The sequence below is a fragment of the Mirounga leonina genome, unplaced genomic scaffold (assembly GCF_011800145.1).
Source record: "Mirounga leonina isolate KUSES-001 unplaced genomic scaffold, KU_Mleo_1.0 Mir_126, whole genome shotgun sequence".
NCBI classification, from domain to species: domain Eukaryota; kingdom Metazoa; phylum Chordata; class Mammalia; order Carnivora; family Phocidae; genus Mirounga; species Mirounga leonina.
Window position 1 is genome coordinate 8,844,674 of NW_023270314.1, and position 27,328 is coordinate 8,872,001.

The 27,328-nt window shown below is 35.4% G+C and overlaps 1 protein-coding gene across 1 annotated transcript in view; it reads right to left on the minus strand.

Annotated features, from left to right (window-relative positions):
- Positions 1-2,664: 2,664 nt before the first annotated feature.
- Positions 2,665-27,328, minus strand: part of TRHDE (thyrotropin releasing hormone degrading enzyme) — a 363,215-nt gene continuing 338,551 nt past the window's right edge. Inside the window, exons 16-19 of the mRNA XM_035002118.1 lie at positions 12,409-12,576; positions 11,751-11,891; positions 9,235-9,316; positions 2,665-3,877 (exon numbers count right to left, since the gene is read on the minus strand). Coding sequence (XP_034858009.1) covers positions 3,734-3,877; positions 9,235-9,316; positions 11,751-11,891; positions 12,409-12,576 — 535 coding nt within the window. The 3' untranslated portion in view covers positions 2,665-3,733. The remainder of the gene's footprint in view (positions 3,878-9,234; positions 9,317-11,750; positions 11,892-12,408; positions 12,577-27,328) is intronic.

Genomic DNA, 27,328 nt, shown 5'->3' on the forward strand with positions numbered 1-27,328 from the left:
GGTTACCTCAGGTCATCCTGAGAATAATTGAGCTATTTTAGGTCTTCAATTTCTTAGAAAAAAAAAATCCCTTAAAATTTTAACAGCCAGTAGATTTTAATCAAATATATCATTGTAAACTTCTTCAGGAATTCCTATGCTGCAGCTGCATAAACATTGCTTTTTCACAATTTAGTCTGCATAACATTTTACTGAATATTATTTTCACTGATTTAGATGGAAACCATTTTATCTGTGGCCTGACCATCTGTTACTACAGATAGAGTTTACCAGAGAAATGTGTATAAAAATAAAGCAAATTATCACCATGTTAAAGTCCTATTTAAACAGTGTTCACCAAAAGATCAAAAAAGGAAACTATAATCAATGAACTATATTTTTTGTCACAATATTGGGCTGCTTATACTGACTGAAGTGAATTGCTGATGAACATTTCATCCAGTTGTTTGACATCATGCCAATCAGAAACACAAACTTTAAAAAATAATATAATTAGTGTAGACCTATTTCATCATGTATTTTGACGCTGCTTCTGGTATTTGGAAGACCTCCAACTCGTGCAATGGATAGAGGCATTTCAAAAACGTCTGATTTCATTGTAGGAAGGTTTTATTCAAAGTCTAAGGTTACTGTGCCTGTTCTCCAAATAACAACTATGTAATTTTCAATGGTTCATGTTGCTACTCTGAGCCTCAGTTTTCTCATCGGACCATCAGGGCTAATATAATTTATTATGTTTTTGAAAGGAGCCCAATAAAACAGCACGTATAAAAGCTCTTTGCAAATGGAATGCAATTTATAAGTACATTATAATCTTAATAACCTTGTAAGATATTACAGTTATGTTTGTAAATAGCACTGTCACAAAAATCTCAGCCTTATGATAGGAAGTATCTTAGAAATAATATAAACCAAAATCAGCTAAAGCGCCAATTAAAATCTGGGTTATTGAAACTCAGGAATCAACCTCACATTGGAGAAATTAACCTTAGAGCTCGTGCTCATCTATTTTTTAAAAACTTAAAGATTTTAAGAAAAGTTTAAGGAAAAATGTGTGAAAATGGGAAAAACTTTTTATTTATAAGTTACCTGGTGATATTTAATATTCGGTATGGTAAACAATTTAGTTCTGTCTAACTGAAACCAAGTTTTGTGTTGAACATATATTGACAGAGTAAAGATTTAAGCCTAGATATTGAATGCTTTCAACAATTTGTCATTTCATGCATATATAGGACTTGTAAAACATACAAAGAAGAGAAAAAAGATAAAAAGTCTATGTAGAAAATAGAATTTTATAACTACATTTTACAGAATATTCCAAGAGATCTCATTGGTCATTTTATTATTTGGAAAATATTACTTATTTAAACAACTAAAAAATGTTAAAGCCTGATATAATCTTCAACATTGGAAAGGATAAATTATTGAAAAATACGTAGAACCGAAATTCCATCTCAATGCCATTGATACCACTATACCGTTGAACAGATATTCTATGAGGTATAGAATGTTGCACATAATTACACATATAGGATTTGACATCATAGCTAAACCAGTTGTTCAAGGCCACTAAAATACTGAAAGAGGATTAAGATTATTAACAGCGGGGAGGAAAGAAGAACTCTAAAAGCCTTTCTAACTCAAATCTGGAAATGGTGATTTCACTCAAAAAGAACGTCACAACTACGAAGAATTTTTAGTAGTTCATGACACAAAATACGACATCCATCTCTAATTTTTTAATCTATTTACCTCTATTCCATGAATCCAAGAGTGATATTGTACATGTTTTGGACCTGCACAGCAGTGTGGTATTTATTACTGTGATGTCTCAGAACTTGTCCCTTAAGGATTTTATATATGTGATAAGTACTAGTAAAATTTCATGACTTCTGATCAGAATGCCTTTTAGATTTTATACTAAGTATTACTAGGTCTTACTAATACCACACAGTGTCCTTAAAATTCATCTGTTTTACTTGAAAGAAGTGCTGAAAATGTTAGGTATGAGTAATAGTTATTAATTTCTAAAAAGATAAAATTCAATTGTGGGTGACACCTGTTCAATTGATTGGGAAATTGCTCCTTTTTACTACAGACTCAAAATAAATCTATGGCTCTGGCTTCTAAAATACCTATTTTTCCCCCCAATGTTCAGTGACTATTAGAATATATTTCTCTCAATAATTTGCAAGAAGATTTGGAGGAGTGGAAAACCTCAGGACAGTAGAAAGTTGTCCACAAACTTTTGCCTTGGGTCCAGTGATTGTGTTGGTATTTTATAATGGCAAACTTAAAATAAGTTCATTTTTGGATAATCTAAACAATGTTTGGAGAGCTGGCCTACTGGGTGAGAATACCATTTAAAAGCACTTGTGTTACATAACAGACAGCCATGACAAGGGCTATTTAAAATTCTTAGGTAGAAGAGAGCTGTCAATGCCAAAGGAAAAGCTTTGCTCAAGGAAAGTAACTTTCCTCTAAACAGATGGCGCAGCGGGGATCCAAGGTCATTACATGGTATCTGAGCTACTTGAGGCCCGGTCACTTAATGGAGGATTAGACTGACACAGACACAAAGACCAACACACACACACACACACACACACACAGAGTTTTTAACCCTCTGGACCACCCAACATGAGATGGAAAAACAAATAAGATGGAAAAGAAACGTTTTCTCAGCACTGATAATTATTAAATGTGCACAATTGTTTTATGCAACAGGAAGTTTGACCAGAATGATGACAGAATCTATATTTCGGATACGTGGCTGCCACTTTGGAGAATCAGAAGAGTGTTTATACATAAATTTTGTTTGAACTCATTTTCATGTAGTAGAATAGACCATTGTTCAGGAAATAGATGAAAAAAATCTATAACAGTTGAGAAATTTCGTCAGGAAATCATCAGAAAGGAGAGTGTTAAGATAAATTCTTTTCAGCCTTTTCAAAGTTTGCATAAGTTTATAAAAAGAGATAAAGTTTCTTTGATCAGAAGAGATTCTTTGCAGAAGTGCAGTGTACAACATACTATATACATATAGGGCTTCCCTCTGTACATATACATATGTATACACCATCTATATGACTTTTTAAACATATACACGGCTTTAACTCGAAGAAAATGAGTTAGCAACACAGTCATCATTGCAAGACAATCCAAGTGCTGAAAGAAGGGATAATGATCACTTAAAGGGCTATTTCACCTCCCACATTGCCCAGGACCAAGAACAGAATTCTTTTTTAGTTCTTCTTTCATTGCAACACTGATTGTCATAGATAATCTTTGTGCTTTTGTGTAATGCCCATCCTGGATGTAACATACATTCACATATGACGTCAGACAGTTTAAATAAGCATGCTGAACACAGGCAGGACCACACAACCATGCAGAAAATATTCTGAATATGTTTTTCCAAACTGACTGCAACATCAACATGCATCACTATCATATTTGGTCCTGTACAGCAAGGAATGTACAGCTGAAGCCATCATGGCTAGTTTCACTTGCAAGAGTTTCTTTAGAGAAGAACACCCAGTAGAGAAACAAAACAGAATGAATGAAACAAACAAAAAGTCCCCCAAAACCAAAAATTAAAAAAAAAGAAATTTCCTCCCACACGTTAACGCTGAAAATCTGGCCATTTTTCACATAGCACATTTTCCTCATTCCATAGAAAGCAGGTCTTCTCCCAAAATTTGGAGTTGAATTGTTCATAAGAGAGATTTTAGTGTCTCAGAGCTTTTCCTAACCATTGGAAAAGCTCATCTTGATAAAGCATTTTCCAGCGCACGTTGGCTTCGACGGTTTCCACGGCTCTCAAGAAAGAGGCAGCAGCTACTCCATTGTAGGTCTTCATGAAGTTCTTCAGCTGGAAAAAAACATTTTTGAAGGGTAAATATGCATGTCTCAAACTCCTGTCGAACATATATAAACAAGACTATATGTAAAACAAAGTGCCACAGTCACTGCAGAAGGCATATTTAATATGGGAAGCAAGCTCACTAACGAAATACAATACAACAAATTGCGTCCATTAGGTGCGATGTAGTTTCTTTTGGAACCAGAAGGAAAAAAGAGTAGACATTACAGTTTCAAGAGCTCCAAATTCAGCTTCTTGTTTCATAAGTAAATATTAAAATAGACGTATTTATCTTTTCGTAATAGGTTGAGGGGACTGTGGCCAAGGCTAGTTCTAATTGCAAAGCATATCCAATGTACAAATAGCCTTAAAAACTGAAGATAAGGATTAAAGTTCCCTCTTTGTTGGTAGAGATCCAACTCTTCTTCTTCTTCTCCAAATAAGTAGCATAAGGGCTTGACTCTTATCTTTGGTAGGAAGGGATTACCAGTTATTGGGTGGTGGGAAGAAAGTAATGATGCTATGAAAACTGGATGATTAATGACATTTCAATTGCCCGGGTGACTCAACTTAGAAAGAATGAAGGAAAGCTAAGTGTGGACTCATTTAGCTAGATACTTTGAGCACTTAATTAAAATAAGTTACAATTTTAAAATGCTTTGCTATTATTTTTCTGGATATAAGATTTTCTCTAGAGAGCTCACATATTCTGGGATTGCTCAGGGACTTTATTTCAAGATTAAATAGTAGCAGTTTTTCTTTCTGACTGATATGTCTTAAGAAACTGGCAACCAACCAACAATCGCAATGCTAATAGGCAAATGTGAAAAATCCACTTACAACACAGAAACATTAGTGGTGTAATTAGTGTGGGTGTGATTCATCACATGGTGGGTGCCACATGGAGGATATGCCAGGAGGGAAATGTAGTGCATCCAGATTGACTCAGGAGCAGGGAGTATGGGGGGAGGGGCATTTAAAATGGACTCTTTAATACTTTTCTGAGTTAATCTAGAAATTGGCTCATTGGTAGCTTGGTTTGTTTATGACAGTGTTACTTTGATTTCATGATACCCATGGGTTTTCTCAAAGTTTTTCCTCTACTTTCCTATAAAGCCCCATGCCCCCCACAGCATTAGCAATGGATAACTATATCTCAGAGCTATATCCTTTATAAGACTTCAAAATCACTATGCTTTGATAACAAACATGTAAAATATCCAACATATAACAAAGATTTATTGATGCTATTCTGAAAATTGATTTGACATTTTACCAGATTTATACAGACTAAGAGGAAGAAGGGAAGACATGGGAGTTTATTGAATGTCTTCAATATTCCAGGCATGGTGCCACACACATATGCCCGTTACAGGCACAAAGATATTAAAAGGAAGTCTAATGGAAACATTGAATCATATTTTTAAACTTTAACTGATTAATCCAATAATTCATATATATTTATACGTTTGGACTCATTCATTCTGTATTCCTAAAGCAACAAGTAATACATTATGATCTATGTCTCGAATTGTTTTAATACAAAAGTATGGTATATTACAGCATACATGTGTATATACATTTGTACATTACAGTGGAATTCTTTACATAATATATGTCAATCAGGAAAAAATTGTATTTACTCCTCTTAAAATATATTCTGCTTTATTACATACATACTTTCCTCGGCAGTACTAAATATGCCAGATAGTGATAAATGACCCTTTGGCAACTTTGACTCTGCAGCATGCTCTTGGCCCCTTGAGGAGAGAGAGAGCGAGCCAGCCTGAACACGTGAAGCAAAACGCTTCCGTCCTCCTCAAAGGCAAACTATGGGTTTGAATATGAATGTGTTATTGACACAAAGACAGTAGGTCAGATTATCCTGCCAGAGAACCATCAATAACAAATGTAAGTGGTAGGTCCCCAGGGATTCATTTCTTAAATCACTATTTAAGTGCACTAAATACTTGCCTCATGAGCTCAGAGAGCCTGAGGTGACTCGTATGAATCTTGGGAGTAGCTTATTCGTCAAAACATATATGGCCCACTTTCCGTGGTCGGCACATATTGATTTTATGCCCAGATTCCTCTGCAGCTCTTCTGTCAAACATATGGTTACAGCAGCTATCTAACGGGTCCTGGGGGGAGGGGGGTGTGATCATAGCACCTTCCTGACCCCTTGCCTGATTTTAGAGGCCCCGGGGTAGATGGAAGGGACTTGGCATTCCAGTTTGCTTATTTCTGCAGCTCTTTGGTAGATTTTCTGCTGTTATTAGCTTTTATTACTGTGTTTCCTAAATATTTATGCCAGTTTATGCTTTCATTTGAAAATGTTGCAAGTTTAGACATTTTTATAAAATAGCATTTAGTAAGATGTCAGAGTTGTTTGTGCTTCCTAGTCTTAGCATAAAATTTCTAGACATGTTTGTTAATTTCTCCATTAGGAGACATTTTCAGGTTTAAAAAGAAAACTCTGATTTTAGGGTACCCTAGGCCCTAAATATCACAAAATAAATTATTTGTAGAGTAAATGGCAAAACCTAATATACTCTCAGTAACCATATAAATGAATTGAATTAGCTATTGCCCTATTATGAGGTTTATATTTTCAACATTAAAACTGTAAATGGGATGTCTGTGATGCACAGGATCTATGTTCCTCCACAACAGGGTTGTAGATTAGGCTCAAGAAGAAAAAAAAAACAAAAACAAACAAGGGCTGGAGAGAATTGCTTAACAGGCATTAGTATGATGGCAAAGGGCCTCTGCAGCTCCCTCAGGTTGTACTTCCATTAGTTTAAAATTAAGGAAATAACACACTGTTTCATAGAGAAATAGTGTTCAAATGGCTAGAGCCACGTAATTAGAAGGAAATTACCAGTTTCAGGTACTAGAATGCAGTTTTTTTTTTTTTAAGATTTTTTTTTTCTTTTTATTTATTTATTTGAGAGAGAGAACGAGATAGAGCATGAGAGGGGGTAGGGTCAGAGGGAGAAGCAGACTCCCCGCTGAGCAGAGAGCCCAATGCGGGACTCGATCCCGGGACTCCAGGACCACGACCCAAGCCGAAGGCAGTCGCCCAACCAACTGAGCCACCCAGGCATCCCTGCAGTTTTGGGGAAGGGACCCTGCAACAATGGGCTGATGGGGATCATTAACATCAAAATAAGTTTTCAGAATTCACAAAGATGTTGATTCCCTTTTGATCTATATATACTCTTGAAAATAAGAATATGCCCCCATCCAAAGGGAGCGCATTGGGTTTTCTGCTTGTGAGGATCATTGGTTATAGAAGGATGAATCTGGAATTTCCTCACCCCTTTTATATTAATGGCGGGGGATCCCTTCATGACATGGCCACTTGTGCTGACTTTCTAGTTTGACAACTGCCCTCTGAGGCTTTGCCATACTTTCATTATCTCATCATTGTCTTAACGATTGGGGACCGCTGTCGTGGAGTGGGATGGGAGTTTGCTTTGTATTCCTTGCACATGCCACAGAGAGATGGTATTATGAAGTTAGCTGCTCCGTAGGTAATGGAATAAAAGCCACAGTTCAGTTTCACGTTTGAAACTGCACTTTTCATTACAAGGACATTTCAAATGACAATTAAATCAAGTGGAAAAATATTAAAAATATGTGTGAAGTAAGTAAGACAAAATGGTTAGCATAGGATAAAATCAAACAAATACCCATTTAAAAGATCTTTTCCCAGGGCCTGGGTATACCTGAAGCAAGGAAAGTATGAAAGATAGACAAGAGTTTGAGGAAGAAGAAAAGGGAGCAGGTACAGGAGAGAGGCAGCAGGAAAGGGGCAAACGCAGAGAAGACTGGGGAGAAGACAGGAGAAGGAAGGGAGCTACAAGGGAGGAGGAGGAGGGGAAGGGAAGGGTGGAAGCGATTTTTCACATCTGTGTTCACTTCAGTGGTTTCACAGGTTGTGACTAAATGAGTCTTTTACTCACTGATTCCTGAATGTAAAATCAAGAAATTAAAAGTACTTCATTTAAATACAGAGAAAATTGGAAGCAATCATTCATTTAATTGTTCTTTCATTCTGTTTCATATAGCTATGAAAGAAATCCTTCTCATTTAGCTTCCTTTATTAAAAAAAAATTTAGTAAAACATGGGCTGGGGCTTTCAGAACCAAATCCTTTAGGGTTGGGAATACACAGCAGGGATAAAAATTGAATTTCAAATCATTGCAATCAGAGACTTAGCTTAGCTCATCGTGTATAAGAATCCAAGTTAGTGCATGAGAGATGATCATACAACATTGGGCAATATTAGAAGATGTTAAGGATGATGCCAGGGTTGATGCTCCTGGGGAAATGCTGCTCAATATGATTAGCTCTGGGTCACAGTCTCAGGCATTCTGTCAGTGAGAGCAGAGGAAGCCATGATTCTCAAGACCAAATATATAAAATATATTTATAATGGAGTTGAGCAGCAGACAAAAAAGTGATAGATGGTTGAAGCCCAGCTCATCTGAATCATCTAAATGTATCTATATTTTTTCCTCCCTCCTACATACTTACCCCTCCACATTTCACACCCATCTCTTTTACAAATGTGAGTTAATGGTCAAAAAAAAAAAATTATCTCCAGAGAAATAAACCGGAGAAAAAACTATTAATCTCATTATATATTGCCCGATACATTCTCTTTCATACATATGAATTCATTCCATTGAACAGACTAGATAGCATGAGGCATTATTATCACACCTAGTGATCCACTCCCTGTATTGGCCTGACCACGAAGCAAGGAGACTTAAGTTCTATATCTTAACACCAGCCCGGATCTTTTGTACCCAAATACTGAGTCATTGTGACAGGATGGGTCTGTCATTTCTAGGATCCTAAGCTGGGTTCACATCATCAGCCGAGGAATAGATGATTGGATCAAAGAGATCTGGAGTGGATTTGAGAATCATTATATTCAAACATCTCTCAAAGGCATTTTATGCTTGTTTGTTTGTTTTTTAGATTTTATTTACTTATTTGAGAGAGAGAGAGAGAGCACTCACATGGTCAGAGGGGGAGGGAGAGGGACAAGTAGACTCTGAACTGAGTGCACAGAGCACTAAGAGGAGATCTCAAGACTCAGATCATGACCTGAGCCAAAACCAAAAGTCAGATGCTCAACCTACTGAGCCACCCAGGAGCCCCAAAGGCATTTAACGTTTAATATAATAGAAATAATTTTGCAAATAATGAATTAAATCAAGTCTTTATCATGAACGTATGTTTTTTTTTAAGAAATGGATATGAGTCTGTTGGAAAAAAATGGTTAAAGTGAATGTATAATTTCATATATTTATAAAAGAAAAACATTAGAACTCATATATTAAAATATTTACCTCTTTGAGTTCACCTTCAGTATTAAGAAATTCTGTAACTCCACTAATGAGTTTGGAATTCATAAATAATGCCTCTCCATACCTGGAAAGATTAAAAAAAAAAGTCTTGATGTTAATATAGGAAGTAATTTAAGAAATACTACTCTATAGATTTTTTTAGAATCCTTTTCAAGGGCTCCATTTGACCAATGTTATCTTGTTGCCATTAAGATCTCTGAACATTTCAAGGTCATTTCACCAGGGAGCCAGGGAGGTGCATTCTGACTGCAGAATACCATCAGATGCCCCCTGATTTATCTCAAAATGTTTCAGAGAGCCCTAAGCTGCAGTAAATTAAAAAAAAAAAAAAAAAGGAACCCTCTAAAATTAGATTTAGGAACTACTATTATATTTTCAATCCAAGGTTTGAGGGAGAAATATTTTTAAACTTTCTACTTTAAACAACTTAGTTCACTATGAGGAAAAAAAAAATCCCAACAAAGGAAACAGGAGTCTAATACAAACTTGGGCATTATCAGTATGTCACACAGATCCTTTGGTCTGGTCAGTCATAAATGACATTGGCATTCTTTTTCATGCTTAGAAACTGAGCCAAATTTCTTTGAAGTGCTCCCCAAATATTAGTATGTTTTCATGTAGGCATTAAATTAAAATATTGAGTTGTTCATTTGGATTGCATAATCCTTGTACCACAGACATAAATTCTTGACTCGTGACCCACAGTAAGGAACAATTTGTATTGGTGAGATGGCAAGGTTTCTCATTTTATTGATTTATCTCTGTTGTGCTAAGGATACCTGTCACAGGCTACCATACTCTTAGAATTAAGAAAAGTACACTAAAAAAGATTCTGAGGTTTTAGAAGCAAAGGCTCAGCCCCCATTATAAGAGGTTTTCTAATGCTGCCCTTACAGTAGTATTGTGGCACCTTTCTTTTAGGACTTGTTAAATTGACAATATCTCAAGCCTAATTGTTATATATGGCAAGGGGGTACATGTGGTTTTCTAAGTGTCTGGCTTGAGCAATTGTTGGATGGCCATATTATTTACTGGGGAAAGGAAGACAAGAAGACAGTGATGGATTTAGCTTTGCAGGTACACCTCAGTAGGGGGGTCCAAACAGGCAACTGTCCATCATAGGGTGAAGCTTAGACAAAATGTTTGAGTAAGAGATCTAGATTTGGGAGCAATTGAAACGATCGAGCGATTGGAGTAGATGGCAACTAAAAACAGGGAGAATCTGCAGGCAGGAAATAGGAGTACCTTGGATAGCACCTCCATGAACTCCAGTGTTCAAGGATTGACAGAGGAGTAGGAGCATGTAGATATACTGAAATCTCAACCTTTCTACCTTTCGGTTGGGGACCATGGAGTCTCAATGAGACAAAATAAGCATACCAGGAACCAAACATTTTTTGGTTGGAACTGAACAATACCTGCACTATGCTGAACTCTGACAGACAAAACCACTCCCTAAGGAGACTGTGCATTGGCAGATATTTGACACTTTTTAAAGTGAAGTGCTCGTATATATTAATTTCACCTGGTATCTGACTATTCACTATATTAGGGGTACATGAGAGCAAAGCAAGTTTTAATCTTCCAATCATTCCAATTTCTGAGCTGCAAATACAAAAAAGCCAATATGTCTTCTAGGAATATCAGTGCTTTCTGACAATGAAATGTCTGTAGATAGAATTGTGCTTTAACAGGACACATCCATTCAAATTGAACCCATTATACAAGGGCAAGTGAGAAAGCTATACCTTAAAAATGTAGTTTACACACCAGTTTTTAAGAGACAGAACAAGAGGTCTGTTCACTGTTTGGGGACATTTAAGTTTGAGAACACACAGCATCTACAGGCTCTATAATAAATTTAATTTTAAAATGCCATAGAGATTATCAGAGTAATAAATCAACATTCATTATAATACATTTAAATACATAATGAAACGTTTTCTTAAATTGAGGCTGAAGAATTCTCACCATTAACAAGATGTCTCAGGAATGCATTCCATTGCAACTAGAGTTATACAATGATTCAAATGTTCCTTCTCTATACCTTGGTTTTATTTCAGGTGTTTTATATTTATATTTAAAGAAAATTTAAAACAATTCTGCAGAGGTAAAATTTTCTTGTTATATAATATAATAACTATATCTGATTTATAAATCTTTTTTTTACAACACATTTAGAATATAGTTTTATGATATTTCTTCAATCTTAGACAGCTCAATAGATTTTCCACAAAAGTTGTACTGCTAAACCTTTTTACTCCCACATTTCCATATATAATCACAGTTTTTAATCTTTATTACATGAATAATGTCATAGAATCATTAAAATAATTCTGAGTTTCACAGAAGTGGCAACATCCATCTTGGTTGACTATTTTAAAATCTAATTCTATTATCTGGACCTTGGTTTTAACACAAAAAGTTGGGCCCTTATCTCTCCTATGTCACCTTTAATTTACTCACTCAAGTTTGAATGACTGAACTCTTATTTCTACCTGGTATTTAATATCTTCCATTTATCTCTGAAAAACTTCCAGGCAAGGTCTCGGCCATGTGGATTTCGAGCGACATGGATTATCACATCAATTGCATCTTGATCTAACACCACCTCAGAATTCAGTGATAGATTCAGAAGCCTTTAAGGATAGAATTGTAGAAAAACTTTTAGCCCAATAACTTAAACATTTTTATAAAATTATAAAAATTACATGCATTAATTTGTCATATTCTTTAAAAGAACAGTCTTGTGTAAACTACTAATACAACTTACCAACAGAACAATTTTCTGTTTATAAAAGGGGGAAGAGCAAAATCATAGCACTTTAATTAGCTCATTAATTAAGTTTTGAAAAATTCTTGCGGGTGAAGAAATCACAATTTTGTTCTGATGCTATCAACTCACTTTAAAAAATCTTTATAGTAAATACTTCCTTTTTCAATGAAATATTGTCCTATTATTTAGTGAGAAACAAAGGTATTTCTTTCGATTCAATTAGCTTTAGTCATGTCAACATGGCAATTTTCCTTAGCTATAGAAGATACATCTTAGAGTAACTAGTATATATTCGAGGAAATAAAATCAAGTTCAGTGTAGTTTGATTAACAGAGAGTACTCTCATTACACAAATAAATTTAGAAAATTAATTGACCCACCTATTTAATAAGTTCCTGTCATCACTGCAAGTTAAGGCTTCCAATAATATTTTCTTCTCAGAAACTGCTGTGGTGGAGTGGAATTTCATCCATATGAATTCCCAGACATCCTCATCTAGTAGTGAAACTCCTGTACAGTAGACGATGTCTCTAACATTTAGTGGTATTCTAAAGAAGCAACCCATGTTGGTTTTCTGTTAATTAAAAGCTTCATAGCATTGAAACTAAAGACAGATGCTGATTTACTACAGTCAGTTTTTTTTTTTTTAAAGATTTTATTTATTTGAGAGAGAGAGAGAGAAACAGCATGAGAGGGGAGAGGGTCAGAGGGAGAAGCAGCCTCTCCGTTGAGCAAGGAGCCTGATGTGGGACTCAATCCCAGGACTCCAGGATCATGACCTGAGCCAAAGGCAGTCACTTAACCAACTGAGCCACCCAGGCGCCCCTACAGTGAGTTTTTAAAAAAGATGATTTTGTTAATTAGACTTTACCTGAAAGAGAATAATACTATATAGTAACAATATTCAAAAATATTGGCAATTGAATGATGTAAAATAATGTATTTTGAATGCAAGTTTTATTTCTACTCTTGAAACTATATTTAAACAAAAATCACGGGACACCTGGGTGGCTCAGTCGGTTAAACGTCTGCCTTCGGCTCAAGTCATGATCCCACGGTCCTGGGACCTAGCCCTGCATCAGGCTCCCTGCTCAGCTAGGAGCCTGCTTCTCCCTCTCCCTCTGCCACTCCCCCTGCTTCTGATCTCTCTCTCTCTCCCTCTCTCTCTGTCAAATAAATAAATAAAATCTTTAAAAAAATCAGAACACAAAGGCTTAAAAAAACAATGCAAACAGGTTGCTTTATATTTCCACCAACATTAATACACTTACCAACCAAACATTTTCTCTCATAATTGGTAGACCCAAGAATGACAAGAAAGCACAGGCTGAAGAGACTAATTTGAATAAAACAAACATTTTCTCCTAAAATCATAGACAAGTCTCCCTAAAATTAGTTTTCTCAAATAGGTCTTCACATTTTGGAACCTAGAAGATTACCGATAGAGATAATAAACAGATAAAACATAAAGTAATAAATTTTGAGAAAGTAGAAATTTCTTTTTCCCTACATTTATAAAAGTGACTATAAAAAAAGAACAAATTTGACTTGGACTCCAAAATAAATATTATGGTGGGAAACCGTGAGTGGATTTAATTACTCTTGACTATTTATAAGTTGTAAATGGTCATGTTTACTTTACCATAGCAATTTTTTACTAAATATTGTTCTCTCAAGTCTCAGTATATATCCCACATTTTAAAAACCGAATTCTCTGAAAGAACACTAGAATACTTACAAAAAGTCAAAGACAAATACATGTCTGCTTTGTGTCATATTCAGTGATCTACTATTTAAATTTCTCACTTGTAATTTGAATGTGGCTGATTAAGAGGTGTTTTCTCTGGGTAGCAAGATAAAACAATCTCTTCTAAAGATTTAGGACCTTGATTAATGGTTAAAACACGCTATGGTTGAAGGGGTATTTAGAAAACAGGAGGGAGTGTCTGAATGACCACCAGGAAGATAAGCTTCATCTTATTCTGTTAAGCAGCTAAGTAGGGCTACACTCAGAATATTGAGGATTGTGTTTCAGGATACCACAATGCTTATATTTGCTAGAAGTATCATACAAAATTAATTGTTTCCAGAAATGCCTAAAACTATATTATTCTGTCTCTTCCTAGAAGTAATTTGGAGTATTTGGAGAAAAGTTACTTTAACCTCGCTAACTGAAGCCTTTTTTCTTTGTGGTATTAGAAGGCAAGCACTCTGTTTTGTTTTTAAAGGAACACAGACATCAGAAGAAACCATCCAAGAGCTTCAGAAAACATTGCTACCACATTCAATCATGGTAGATAGCATACAGGATTACAAATATGCTTCCATCTTTACTAACTATAATAAAAAAGTTAAGAAACCTTGTCTTTCTCTAAATCAACAACTAGAAAAGAGGATGAGTCTTTTCTCCCAAATATTATAGGCTACAGAGCAAAACACTGTATCATTGTTATGACTTTGGCCAAGAGATCAATAGAAAAATTTGCAAGAAAAAACAATAAAATGTCTACTGAAATCATCAGCTCATAAATTAATGTATATTTTCTTTTTTTCTCAATGTATATTTTCTTTTTTTTTTTTTAAAGATTTATTTATTTATTTGAGAGAGAGAGAATGAGAGACAGAGAGCATGAGAGGGAGGAGGGTCAGAGGGAGAAGCAGACTCCCCGCCGAGCAGGGAGCCCTATGCGGGACTCGATCCCGGGACTCCAGGATCATGACCTGAGCCGAAGGCAGTCGCTTAACCAACTGAGCCACCCAGGCGCCCTTCAATGTATATTTTCTTAATGTTAGACCTAATAGAAAGTCATCAAGCTACTAATGTACTAAAAAGAATATAGGGATAGAGCCCATTGAATTAGGTTTTTTACTGCCTATGAAATCCATCTCCAATATCAATGGTTTCAAGTAGAAAAAGCATACAGAAATATAGAAAATGCAAAAAAAAAAAGATATTAACTATATTCCTTAGAAATAACTTGACTGCCCTATATCATAATCAGTAGCAATAGTCCATATTTTGTTATTCAGTAGATGTTGTTGACTGATGCAGAACTGTGTAAGATGCACATACAAATGAATAAATGGACTAGCCCGTCCAAAGCCCTGGGCACTGGCTAGAGGAGCACGAGAGGCAGGAAATAGCAATTCTGTGCAATACCATGTTCCAGGTTATACATTTTATTTAGTCTATATAATAATATCATGCTGTCTGCATTATAAACTTCTTTTTGCAGGAGAGGGAACTCTGTTCTCAGAGAGGATATTTTGCACCATCACCACTATATAGTAAACTGAGATCCAGGATGATCTGTACATGAAAGTCTTTCCCATTTTTATCAGCTTAGAGATGGCTATGACAACAGAAGTATGATCCATTGTTTTCTCTTAGTGGTAGTCATCAGAGTAATATGGACACATCCAACTTATCATGCTCTCAGTGCTGAAGTGGCCACAGGGTTGCCGCTAACCTTTTTTTTTTAAGTTAATTTTCCAATACACAGTTAAATCAGTCATCTTTGAGAAATATTCAATATGGGCAAGACTGGATTTCCAACAATAAGTATCCATGGTGCCCACCAGCACTGAAGCTATCCTTGTTAAAATGCAGCCTCTGGGTGAGCGTAAGGACATAGGTGAGCACTGTACTTAAGGAACTGCTCTATGGCAATCTGGTCATACACACAGCACGGAGAAAAAAGTCTTAAAAGGGCACTCGGCAATAAAGTGCTGGATAAAATGACAGACCACCCTGAAGGAATCTAGCAAAAGTTATCCTAGGCAAAGGAGGCCTTTAAAAGCAAAGCTGACCAGAATAAGGGCAGATTCCGGATCTCAAGCTGCAGTCCCAAACCAAGAGAGAGACCCCATAATTTGGATTTGCTCTGCCAGAAGCTGCAGGTCAACTTTTCAGGCTTGTCAGCAGCTGTCCCTCTGTGCATAGCAGATGTGTCAAATTTGATTACTATAAAAATAAGACACACATATGTTTACATATATAATCTCAAGCCTGTGGATGGGCCATTGAAAAACCGCCCTCGGTCTCAGCTGCAAATCTCCAAAACTCTCAGGAAAGAAATAACTCTATTAGCAGATGCCATGCGAATGTGCTGCTTCCGGTTCACAGGTCTCCTTCGAAGGGCAAGGACAGAACTGATTAACAGGAGAATACCACCCTGATTTTTCGAGCATCTCTTCCCACGGCATGCACCCCTCAACTTCCTTACCCACCCACCAACTAAGGAGTCAATGGATAGTTCATAACATTATTGTCCTCATTGCTGAAAATAAAACAAGACTGGTGAGCACTGAATTTGCTAAGGGCCTTGGTTCCCAATGACTTCCATTGTTAATGAAGCCCCTTTTGTTGCTAAATTTGTAAAGATGTTCTAATAACATTTTAGCAAAATGATTGCTCTGGGGACAGTTTAAGATCTCTTTGTATAAACCAAAGTCATTAAGGAACAAATGAAAAAGCTCATTTGTTTGGAAAGCATGGGCTGAAAACCCCACAGAACCCAAGAACCCATAGTTATGAGCAGTACAAATGAGTTTTGTGAGATTCTTGATATCAGGATTACAGGGAGGCACGGCCCCTTCTCATGGACATGGAAATTGTTTATAAGAATGTGAATATCCCATGGTCATTTCTTCTAAGCTGCTGCCTCAGAAATAAATCTTTCAATGGAATTTTATTATCTAGAGAAGGAAAGCTGTGCTTATTTTTCTCTCTGTAGTATCCATATACAGGACCAGGAAGCTAGTCTCTCCTATCTGCCTTCGTAGGAGATGAACAGAGGAATGCTTAGCCAAAAGGAAGTGTCTATCTTCTTGAGGGTCTAACACTGCAGAAAATTATTACCTAATTAGTGTAACTTGTACTATAGTTTTTAATCTATTCTCATTTTAAATAGGATCATGACAAAGTTCATTTGTATGGTAAAAGTTTTGAAAGCAAAATAGTTTTGAAATTGTAACAGTTAGCATCTTGAAATAATCTATTTTGTATTTTGGTGATATGTTGAACCTTTTTTACTTTGCCAAAAGCAAATGCATGAAAACAAAATGCTTTGGGGTAGAAGTTAAAAAAATTTAGTAGGTAGAAAAATAGAGGGATTTTAAAAATTTAGAAAAATCTAGAAAAAATTTTTTACTGAGTTAAATAATGATGGTGGAATGGGACTAGTATTTTAAATCTTAGTAAATTGGTATTTTAGTTATTAAATGGAAATTTGTAAAGTAGGTTGATAAATTAACAGACACATTTCTGAAGATTTTGCTATAAAAATTTTCTTTGTTGTAGGTGTTTTTTAAGGTAAAAAATCAGGGCACATCTAAAATAACAATAAGGGACCTGTTGAAGATATAAATAGCAACACAGAATGATGTATCATAGATTAATATTTAATGATATGATAAAATACATTATTTAATATGATGAACTATATTATTAAGGATGAACATAACATACGTAATATGACTATATTAAGCGAAAAAAATGTAATGTGTATATTAGAAAGAAAGACTAAAAGAAAAAACAAGAGAATATTAACATTTGCCTCTGGGTTGAGGGATTACAGTTAACTAGTCTTTCTTTTTTTAATTCAAGTATTTCAAATTTAATCATTTAATAAATTTGACAATTACTTTGGAAATAAGATAAGTAAATGTATAATTACATTTATAAAGACAAAATTCTATTACTATTAGAGTAAAACATATTCCAATATAGAAAAACGCTATTGAATAATATGTAGAAACAATTCTGATGATACAGTTAAAATATCTCCCAGAGGAAATTATACAGGCCAAAGGAAAAAAAATCATACTATTTTAAAATACAAATTTTGATGCTTAATCATGATAGGGGTCTATTTTTAAGCAGGTTCTCAGTAGACCTAATTTCCAATAACTGCCTCTAGGACTGGGCGAGTCAAGGTCATTGCTTTGGGCTTCATTTTTCATCCTAATTGGACAGGGCTAAAGTACATGAGTTCTAAAGTCCCTTCCTGCTCTGTTAGTACAAGATTCTTTTCATTAGCAATTGTATTAACATTGAAATGCGGATTTCATTATTTTCAAAGACAATGAAAAAAATTTCTCAAATCACTAGCCTCTCTAAGAGCACCTATTTCTTTCAGTGGCCTACTGTTTAATTAATTTTAATTAATCTGCAGTTAATTAATTCATTTGAAAGATCATTTGTCTAATCTAAAAGTTAAAAGACAGCTTTGGTTGAGGCTTCCTCATCAATACTCTAAATCTTGTTTGACCTTGTAAGTACCAATACTCTTAACTTCTTTCAGGGCAATCGTTGACTTTAAAATATCAGAAAAATAACCTGCATTTACAAAGGTTGACCCTGTTCATAGTATCCCCTACTGCCATCTTTCATTCTTTGTCCCTTGGCTACTCCCAAGAAAGCTATCTTGAATGAAACTTAAAGCTGTTTAGAAAGAACACGTGACCTTTTGCAGCTAAGCAGCAGTTTCCTCATCTGGAAAATGGGGAAAACGATTCCTTACAAGGTTATTACAATGATTAAATGAGCACAGCGCTTGGTACATATCTGGAGCTCAGTACAGGCATTATCTAAATGCCACACATAGCCAAGTGCAGGGTACGTAGAAAACGGTCTCAATTTGTAGTAAGGGTATTCCTCCTCATTATTTTTATTACTATTATTAGTAGTATGAAGTGGCAACAAATATCTCCATATTTCCCAAAAGAGTACAGGACTAGAAAGAAAGAAAGTTTTCAGACAACCTCACTACAAGTGAATGAGTAATTATAAAAATCATGGCTGACAATACATTAAGGCATTATAATAAAACACAGTTTTATAATCCCACCTAACTTCACCGGTATACTTGTCAATCAAACACGCCACCAAATCCATATCAAAACCCTGGCACCCAGAAGCAGTACTGTTTCATAGTATCTCTACAAGGCCCCTAGCAAAGAATCCCACGTGAAGCGTGCGTCAGGGACCTTTGGAAAGAACACTGGGCTGCAGTGCTGTGGGCCAGGCACCTGGGGGGCAGCAGCTGGGGCTGCTCTTTTTCCAGAGACTCCTCTCTCTTGTGTCCACACCAGGCCTGCTCATTCCCACTGAAACTTAAGCATAACAAAAGGGACACTAAAACCTTGGAACAAAGGAAAAGGCAGTTCAAAGCCAGTCTTTGTGGCCCTTTGGACCTCAAAACATAGAGATGGATCCACCAGGAGGATAACAGACCAACTATATTTAAAATTACTGTGTTCTGGTGCGCCTGGGTGGCTCAGTCGTTAAATGTCTGCCTCCGGCTCAGGTCATGATCCCAGGGTCCTGGGATCGAGCCCCGCATCATCGGGCTCCCTGCTCGGCGGGAAGCCTGCTTCTCCCTCTCCACTCCCCCTGCTGGTGTTCCCTCTCTCACTGTATCTCTCTCTATCAAAAAAAACAAAACAAAAAAAAAAAAACCTTAAAAAAAAGAGATGTTTAAAAAAATTAAAAAAAATAAAATTAGTGTGTTCTGAAATGTTCAATACCTCTTTATGTTTGATTCTTGCATATTTGCAAAGAGGCATATGCTGCTCTTCCCATATGAAAGGAAAAAGGATGGCTGAAGGGGGGCTCACTTAACTGTTACTATACAGAGTTTATCAAAAGATTATATTTTAAGATAACAGCACTCTTTTTAAATGGCTTTTATTGTACTTTAAAAGAGACATTTACTTTACTTAAGCTGAAATAATTTACATGACATTACATTTTAAACTTTTAAGTCCCATATATAAAATAGCTATTATTGCTACTGGGTAGGAAGGAAGAGGGATGATGAGGGTAAATATTTAGGCTATAAGACCACTTTATAAAATATAATTGCTAAAGCACAAAAACTTAAGAACCCAGGTGGCCCAGACAACATTACCAAGAACAGGATAAAAAGAAGGAGACATCAAAGAAAAGGTAGAAAGAAAGAACCCAAGTGAGAAGTGTTCACAGAGGCCAAAACATGCAGCATGATGATGACAAAGACAGGCAATGACAAAGACCCACAAAAAGGTAATAGAAAAAAACAACAACAAACAATTAGAGAATTCGTGACTTGACTTGTTTAAACTGTTTCTTTGTCCTGGATTTTAACCACTCACTCCACTGAAAAGCCTAGGACATTGTTATTTAACATTTCACAACTCAGAACCATTATGACATCCAGAATCAATTATACCCATGAGAGCTCAAAAAAATCAAACTGCTTTATAACAAAAGTAGAAAAATTAAGCTATCTCTGATGACTCACTCTGAAATAGTGAGCAGCAGGCTGCTGGTATAAATAGTTCTAAGAGCACAGCATCATTTAAAACTTAAGAGGCATACAGTGGTAGTAGACGTTGTGAAATGGATGATAAATTGCCCTATTTATAGATGCCTGTGTTAGAGATGAGATTAATTGTTTACTGATTACCAGGTGCCCATTATCCATGACTTCTCAAGGAACCTGCTCTGTCTTGATCTGTGATATTTAAGTTTCTTTCACTGGGCTCTGGCCATTGCACTGTAAAGTTAAGTGCCACCTGGGAGAAGAAGTCTAAATTTACATACATATGATTGTGATGTCTGAATCACAATAATTAGGAATCTGTATGTTAACTATGAAGACACAAGATGATGATGGAAACCAAACATTAGAAACATCAGCAGTCCATAAGCTCTGTGCTCATTCAAATCATGACCCAGGACTGAGTGTTTATAAAAACCCCACTGGATGACATCGGGCTCCACCTTGACAAATAATTCTTATTGCCCAGGCATAATTTATAGCAACATCCATTGTCTTTTGTATTCTTCGTACGAAGGTTGAAAATTACACAGATTTACTGTATCCATCAAAATACTACTTTTATAAATGGGAGGGCCTGTGCAAATGTGGTTTACTTTCTTTTCTAATGCACTGTCAAGGTCACTGAGGTTAACAAGGCTGTTTCTCCAGCCTGGGAAGAATCAACTATGGCAATTTAGTTAATTTTTTTAGGCATAACTACTAAGCTGTCATGGGTAGGCAATAAGTAATGTATCTTTCTCAATAGCAAGGTCCCCAACTAAAGATAGATTTTACTTTGGCCGAAGTAAATTTTACAACATGTAATTCTGCAGGTTTTCAGAGATTTAATTGGCACATTCATTACACACACAAAAAATACTGTACTTTTTAAAAATAGAGAAGTATTCTTATTCATATCAAATCCTAGATGTTCTATGGTTTCACTTTGACCCTCCTGTGAAAAAGCAATGAAGGGGCACCTGGGTGGCTCAGTTGGTTAAGCGACTGCCTTCGGCTCAGGTCATGATCCTGGAGTCCCGGGATCGAGTCCCGCATCGGGCTCCCTGCTCAGCAGGGGGTCTGCTTCTCCCTCTGACCCTCCCCCCTCTCATGTGCTCTCTCTCTCTCTCAAATAAATAAATAAAATCTTTAAAAAAAAAAGAAAAAGCAGTGAAATCCACGGTAAACTTCATACATGTGTGCGTGTGCTTTAAGGAATAAGGATAGATATAATTAAATTTGATAATTAAAAAGTTAAAAATAATTTATACCTATTATATAAGGTAACAGAAAATTATTGGGAAAAAAACTCCAACAGTCTGGGTTCTGGAGGAAAGGGGAATGGCAAGAGTGGATGAGAAAGTTACAAAATAAGGCAAAAGGCATATTTTGCATTGGCAGATGATAAATCTAAGAAAAACACATATCTTTAAAAAGTCGCCACAAATTTTATGATTTTCTGAAATAACAAATGTATATATGCACATATACATGTAACTGGCAGGTTCTAGCTGTAGCATTGATGTGTATGACGAGAACAGAAAGCAGAATATATATTAGATACCTGTGCTCTATATTGCAGAATAAAATAAGCAGTGTTTATGTATATATGAAAATAAAATAGAAGTCACGTGAATTTTTTCTATTTGATTTTTTAATTATAAAAAGAATCTCAAATCATGAAAAAGAAAAAAAGAAGAGACTCTTTCAAAATATTTAGGAGGGATCCTAAAACATGAGCATGGGTTCTTTGCTGTGAATTTTAGGGGCTATCTCTACATAATTATTCTATTTTCATACCATTGACCACCCCATATATTTTTTTACACATTTACAAAAATAATTTTATGAACACTGATGATAGTTTTGTCTGAATTTTGGGAGGACTAAGAACTGTCTTCTCAGTATCTCATTCTTGATGAAAACCTTAAGAGCAGGAAGAAGTCAGTGAAAGTTAAAAGTTGAACTTGCTTTCTGTAGCGTCCCTTGATATTCCATCAAGGAAAGAAAAACTGCAAAATGTTGATCATAAACCAAGTTTTGAATAGGAAGCAGAGGCTAAAGGTGTGCGTATTAGTTTACTAGAGCTGCCATAACAAAGTATCACAAACTGGATGGCTTAAAACAACAGAAATCTCTTCTCTCACAGTTCCTATAGCTAGAAGTCTAAAATCAAGGTGTCAGCGGCATTGCTTTCTTCTGGAGGCTCCGCAGAATCTGTTCTATGCCTCTCTTCTAGTTCCCATGCCTCCAGCAATCCTTGGCATTCCTTGGTTTGCAAATCCATTACTTCAATTTCCACCTCTGTCTTCACATGAGTTTCCCTCTGTGTCTCTCTGTGCCTTCTTTTTTGTCTCTTATGAGTACCATCACCACTGGATTTAGGGCTTACCCTAAATCCATGTGAGCTCATTGCAAAGACCCTATTTCCAAATAAGGTCGTATTCACAGATAGTGTTTAGGATTTAGACCTATCTTTTAGAGGCCATTATTCAACCCACAACAGTGTGCATGCGCTTTTATTTTTCCTGTTATTGCCAAGAAATTACAAGTCATCCAAGTTCTTTCTCACTTTTAGATATTTTGAGATATATATACGTATATGTGTATACATATATATATCACAAAATTTAAAATACATATATCACAAAACAGTATTTGATGCTTGTAGAGCATTTTCCATCAACATTATCACAATATTAAGTAAATATTATCACACTATCATTAGAAAGCCTAACATGAATTATTTTCACTTTCATTTTGAGCTAGAATGAATTACATGTATAGAATCAGTCCTAAGACTTAATCGCAAGGGGGGGAAATAAACAAAAAGGAAATGTCGTTAATGTTGCTGAATCTTCTCAGTGTTTACATTATTTTTGGAAAATGTGGAGGAAATTTCTTCTTTATAGTGGTTGGTAGCAGTTGTCATAAACCTGAATCTGAATCTATTACTATAATCCACTCTCTGTGAGTAAGTAAAAATGTTTTGGAAACTGCAAATATTTTTGTTGGTTCTCCAGCTCTGGCTTAGTAAATACTAGTGATCACTACTGTGAGTGAATCAACATTGCTCTCCCTGTGTTGCCCATGGAAATCCATATTCACTTAGCACTTGTACTGTGACAAACAGTCAGGCGGTTAAAATAGAGCTATTCTATAACTAATCAATAAGCATATCTTTTGATAGATGGGACAAAAGTTCAATAGCATTATGCCTGAAGTTGGTATAATATCAGGCAAACAATACTAGCATGATAGGAAAATTACTATTGGCAGAAATGGGGGAAAAACCAATTATACTGAAAAGAAAAACAGTTAAATTAAATGAAGTCACCTTCAAAAGCATGCTTCTGTAAAAATTAAAATACCTTAAAAAAATACTATTGACTATTTGCTTCTATGCATGGCTGTAATCGAATTTTTTTTTTTTAAGTAAAATGTCAGGAAAAAGCCAAAAGGGTCAGGAAGAAGAAAACAAGTGTAGGATTATTTCTGCCTTTTAAATTAGAATATAAAATTGTTAGTGTATTTAGATTAGAAACTAAATATGACTATAAGAAAATGAATAGAAATATGCACTTACTGAAGTTATATTAGCTCTTGAGGCAATTAAACTCCCTGCTACACCAAGAAGTAAATTAAAAAAATACATCCAGATTAGTTAGTCCCTCAAGTAGGTCATTTAGTCAAATATTTATCTCACGATGGACTGAACTAAGCCAGCATGTATTGAATTCTCCCAATGGCAAGGAAAAGTGGAACTCTCAGTGTGATTCCAGAGAAGCTTCGGAAAAGAGAGATAATAAAGCCCTCTTCTGTATACGGGTGTAGTCATTACTTGAGGATTCTTAATAGATGACCTCTACTTCCACAAATGGTCAATCACATAAGACTACTGGTTATGAACGAGATTTCTAGTTTGACAAAGGAATTCACAATTGGATTAATTCAGATAGCAAGCACACTTCCTACACTTCGTATATTATTTTTCTTCTACATAGGTGTTCCAAAACACTTTTGTTTGGTAACATACTCTAATTTTAGAAGAGCGATTCCCTAAAGCTTTGATGAAGGCGCATGATCAATTAACTGGGATTTTTGCTCTTCTCGGCAAATAAAAACAAAACAAACATGATTAACTGGAAAAAAAATTGCAAGACTTGCAGACGATGTCCTTGGGTTAGTACAGATTCTGCCCAAACAGTGACGCTTTTGGAAAGTACCAAGACTTTAATCTTGAGAAATGATGTTGAGGAAGAAGGCCATTCCTGTACACTGTTTCTTTTAGGTAACATCTTTCTCTCTCTGCCTGATGAATGTGTATTTGTCCCGTAGGCCTCAGGTCAGTTGTCACTCTGCAAGAATGTCAACTCACTGATAGGTAAAATTGCCCTTTTCTTAGAAATCTCCCTTCTGGCTTCTCAATACAGTTAAAATCTTAAAGTGTTTGTATGACATCTGATTAGTCTCAGTCTATCCCACTGGACTATAAGCTCCAGGAAAGCAGAAACTGTCCTTTTGTTCATCACTGGATCTCTGGTGTCTTTTAGTATGATGCCTGAGATGCAGCAGAAGTTCAAGATATATTTAGCACATGAATCAAGTAGTGTACAAGTCTGAAATAATATTGATTGGATTAAGGAGATATATTACTATGGAAGAAATGTGCAATACTACTTTATTTTAGAAATGAAGCTGAAAGATAAAAACCAAATCAACTATTAACCAGATATCCCATTATCCAAAGGTGGACCGAGGAACATAGCCCTGTAATACTGCATGGGTCACAATGAGGGAGGAGGGCTAGAGCATATTAAATTTGTATTAGCTTTGAAGAACTACAGAGGGATAAATTGATAAGATGTTAACAGTAGTGATGATTTTGATGGTAATTGTGAATTATTCCAGAGGTTCCCATACCACTTTCTGCTTTAAATATTTTCATGAGCAACTTTTAAAGCTCTGTGCTAGGGTTACACAGGCAACAATTCATAACCAGGTGACTGGCCGTTAACTACTGAAATATACAATTCTTAGGGCAGAAAGATGATGGAAGGGAAGTGACTACCCGTTAAGTTTTATTTTCCAAGTATATGATAAAAGTGAAAAACGTGTGCTCAAATTTTACATTGGGGAAAACTAGCTAAAATACTTTTTTTAAAATCAGCATTACAAACATTCAAGTAGGTAATTCACTATATTTTTCCCCTCACCTCAGTGGGTCTGTTATGAAGAATGTTCAGGGTAGAATTTGCATGAAGTTCTCTATTAACCAGTGCCCCAACTGTGGACAGTAAAAAAATAAGGCAAACAATGACAGTACATGATGCTGTGTTATCTCACATGCAAGTAAAAACGTAAATGACTAAAAGTACAGGTCAATCAGTTTTGAGCTACTTAACACAGTCTACTGAGAATAGGACTACCTTTTACAGCATCCTCCCTAAACTCTTAGAAAGTAAAAATGAAATAATTTCTGATACTCTGATAAAAAAAGTTTCTAGGCCAGGTGTTAGTTAGGAGTTAAAGAGGATATAGAACTTGACTTGTAAAAGCAGGTTTGGTTTAATGTAGAAAAATAATGCTTTGAGTTAAATTTTTAAATACGTATGAGAAAATCATAAAAACTATTCTGAAACTAAGATATAAACTGCCTATTTTGCAAGGTAAAATAGTGTAGAAATAGTGGGATTTTTTAAGGAGAAATAAGTTTTAAGAATTGTACAGGTTCCTGGGGACATATTTATAAGAATAAATTCCAGACATATTTTTACACTATCCACTGTTTTCAGGTATTCATATCTATAGATAGATCTCTATCTTCAAACAGATAAAATTCTTTGCATTCATAGTGAAAAGGATTAATAATAAATTTAAAAATATGAACATTGGTAGAGGGAATAAAACAACTTTCAGAAGGCACCATAAATGTTAAGCTTCAAGGACCACAACTCATGTCTGGATGATACCCAGCTATTCAAAATTGTGATCAATTCTTCACCTTCGCTCTCCTTATGTTACATTCTCTCCCTAAACAATCTAATCTATCACTCATTCCTTCCATTTCTACCCACCTCCTAGTGTCACCTAGATAGGTGCTCCTAACTCTGGGGGTAAGGAAAGATTTCTTAAAGAATAACTAAGGATATGGGTACTTTTACAGCAATCAAGTTCCACATTCTAAACTTTCATACGGATACTTCTCTTTTCATAAAAACCTTTCTCCCACTTTCCTTCATTTTCCAGGAGAAAGGTATATTTCTCTTTCACTCAACTTGCATCTTCCGAGGGTACATTGTACTGCAATATCAAATAAAAATTCTAAATATTGGTGTTGATATCTAGAAAATGAGTTTTCAATTTTTTAAATTCTTAGCTTCCATCAAAATTGAAGAAGGGTCTAATCAAGTTGTCAGGTGATAATTTAAAAATTTTGGTGATAGATTACTATGTAATTTTTGGCACAACACTTGGAAAGACAAAAGAACTGTGTCACACTGCTGTAACAAAACGCCTCCCATTCCTATCTATTTATTTTTATGTATAAAGTTTCTCAGTACTTTAACATAAAAATCAAATAGAATTGATGGTGAAACTTTTCTCATTCTAGCAGTGAGTAATATTTGTCTGTGAATATATAAACTGGTTCGGGAAAAGACCAATCTCAATTTTAACATTCATATTTAACAATTTTTATGTTTGGAAATTACAGAGTTTGCCATGTATTTATGTTGGTCAATTATATATAAGCAATCATTGTAATAAAAACTCAATTTTGAAAAAAAATTAACATAGGATTTTATGACATGAAAAAATTATGTGTGTATATGTCTGTATGTGTTGTATGTATATATTTCCTATTGCAGAGAAGTATGATAGGGTGATCCAAAAAGGATTATCTAGCAGAGATATATTAGAATATAATTTGGGGGAGAAGAAAAGAATAATATAAAATTTGTGGCTGTTAAGTAAAAACATAAATCAAATTTTT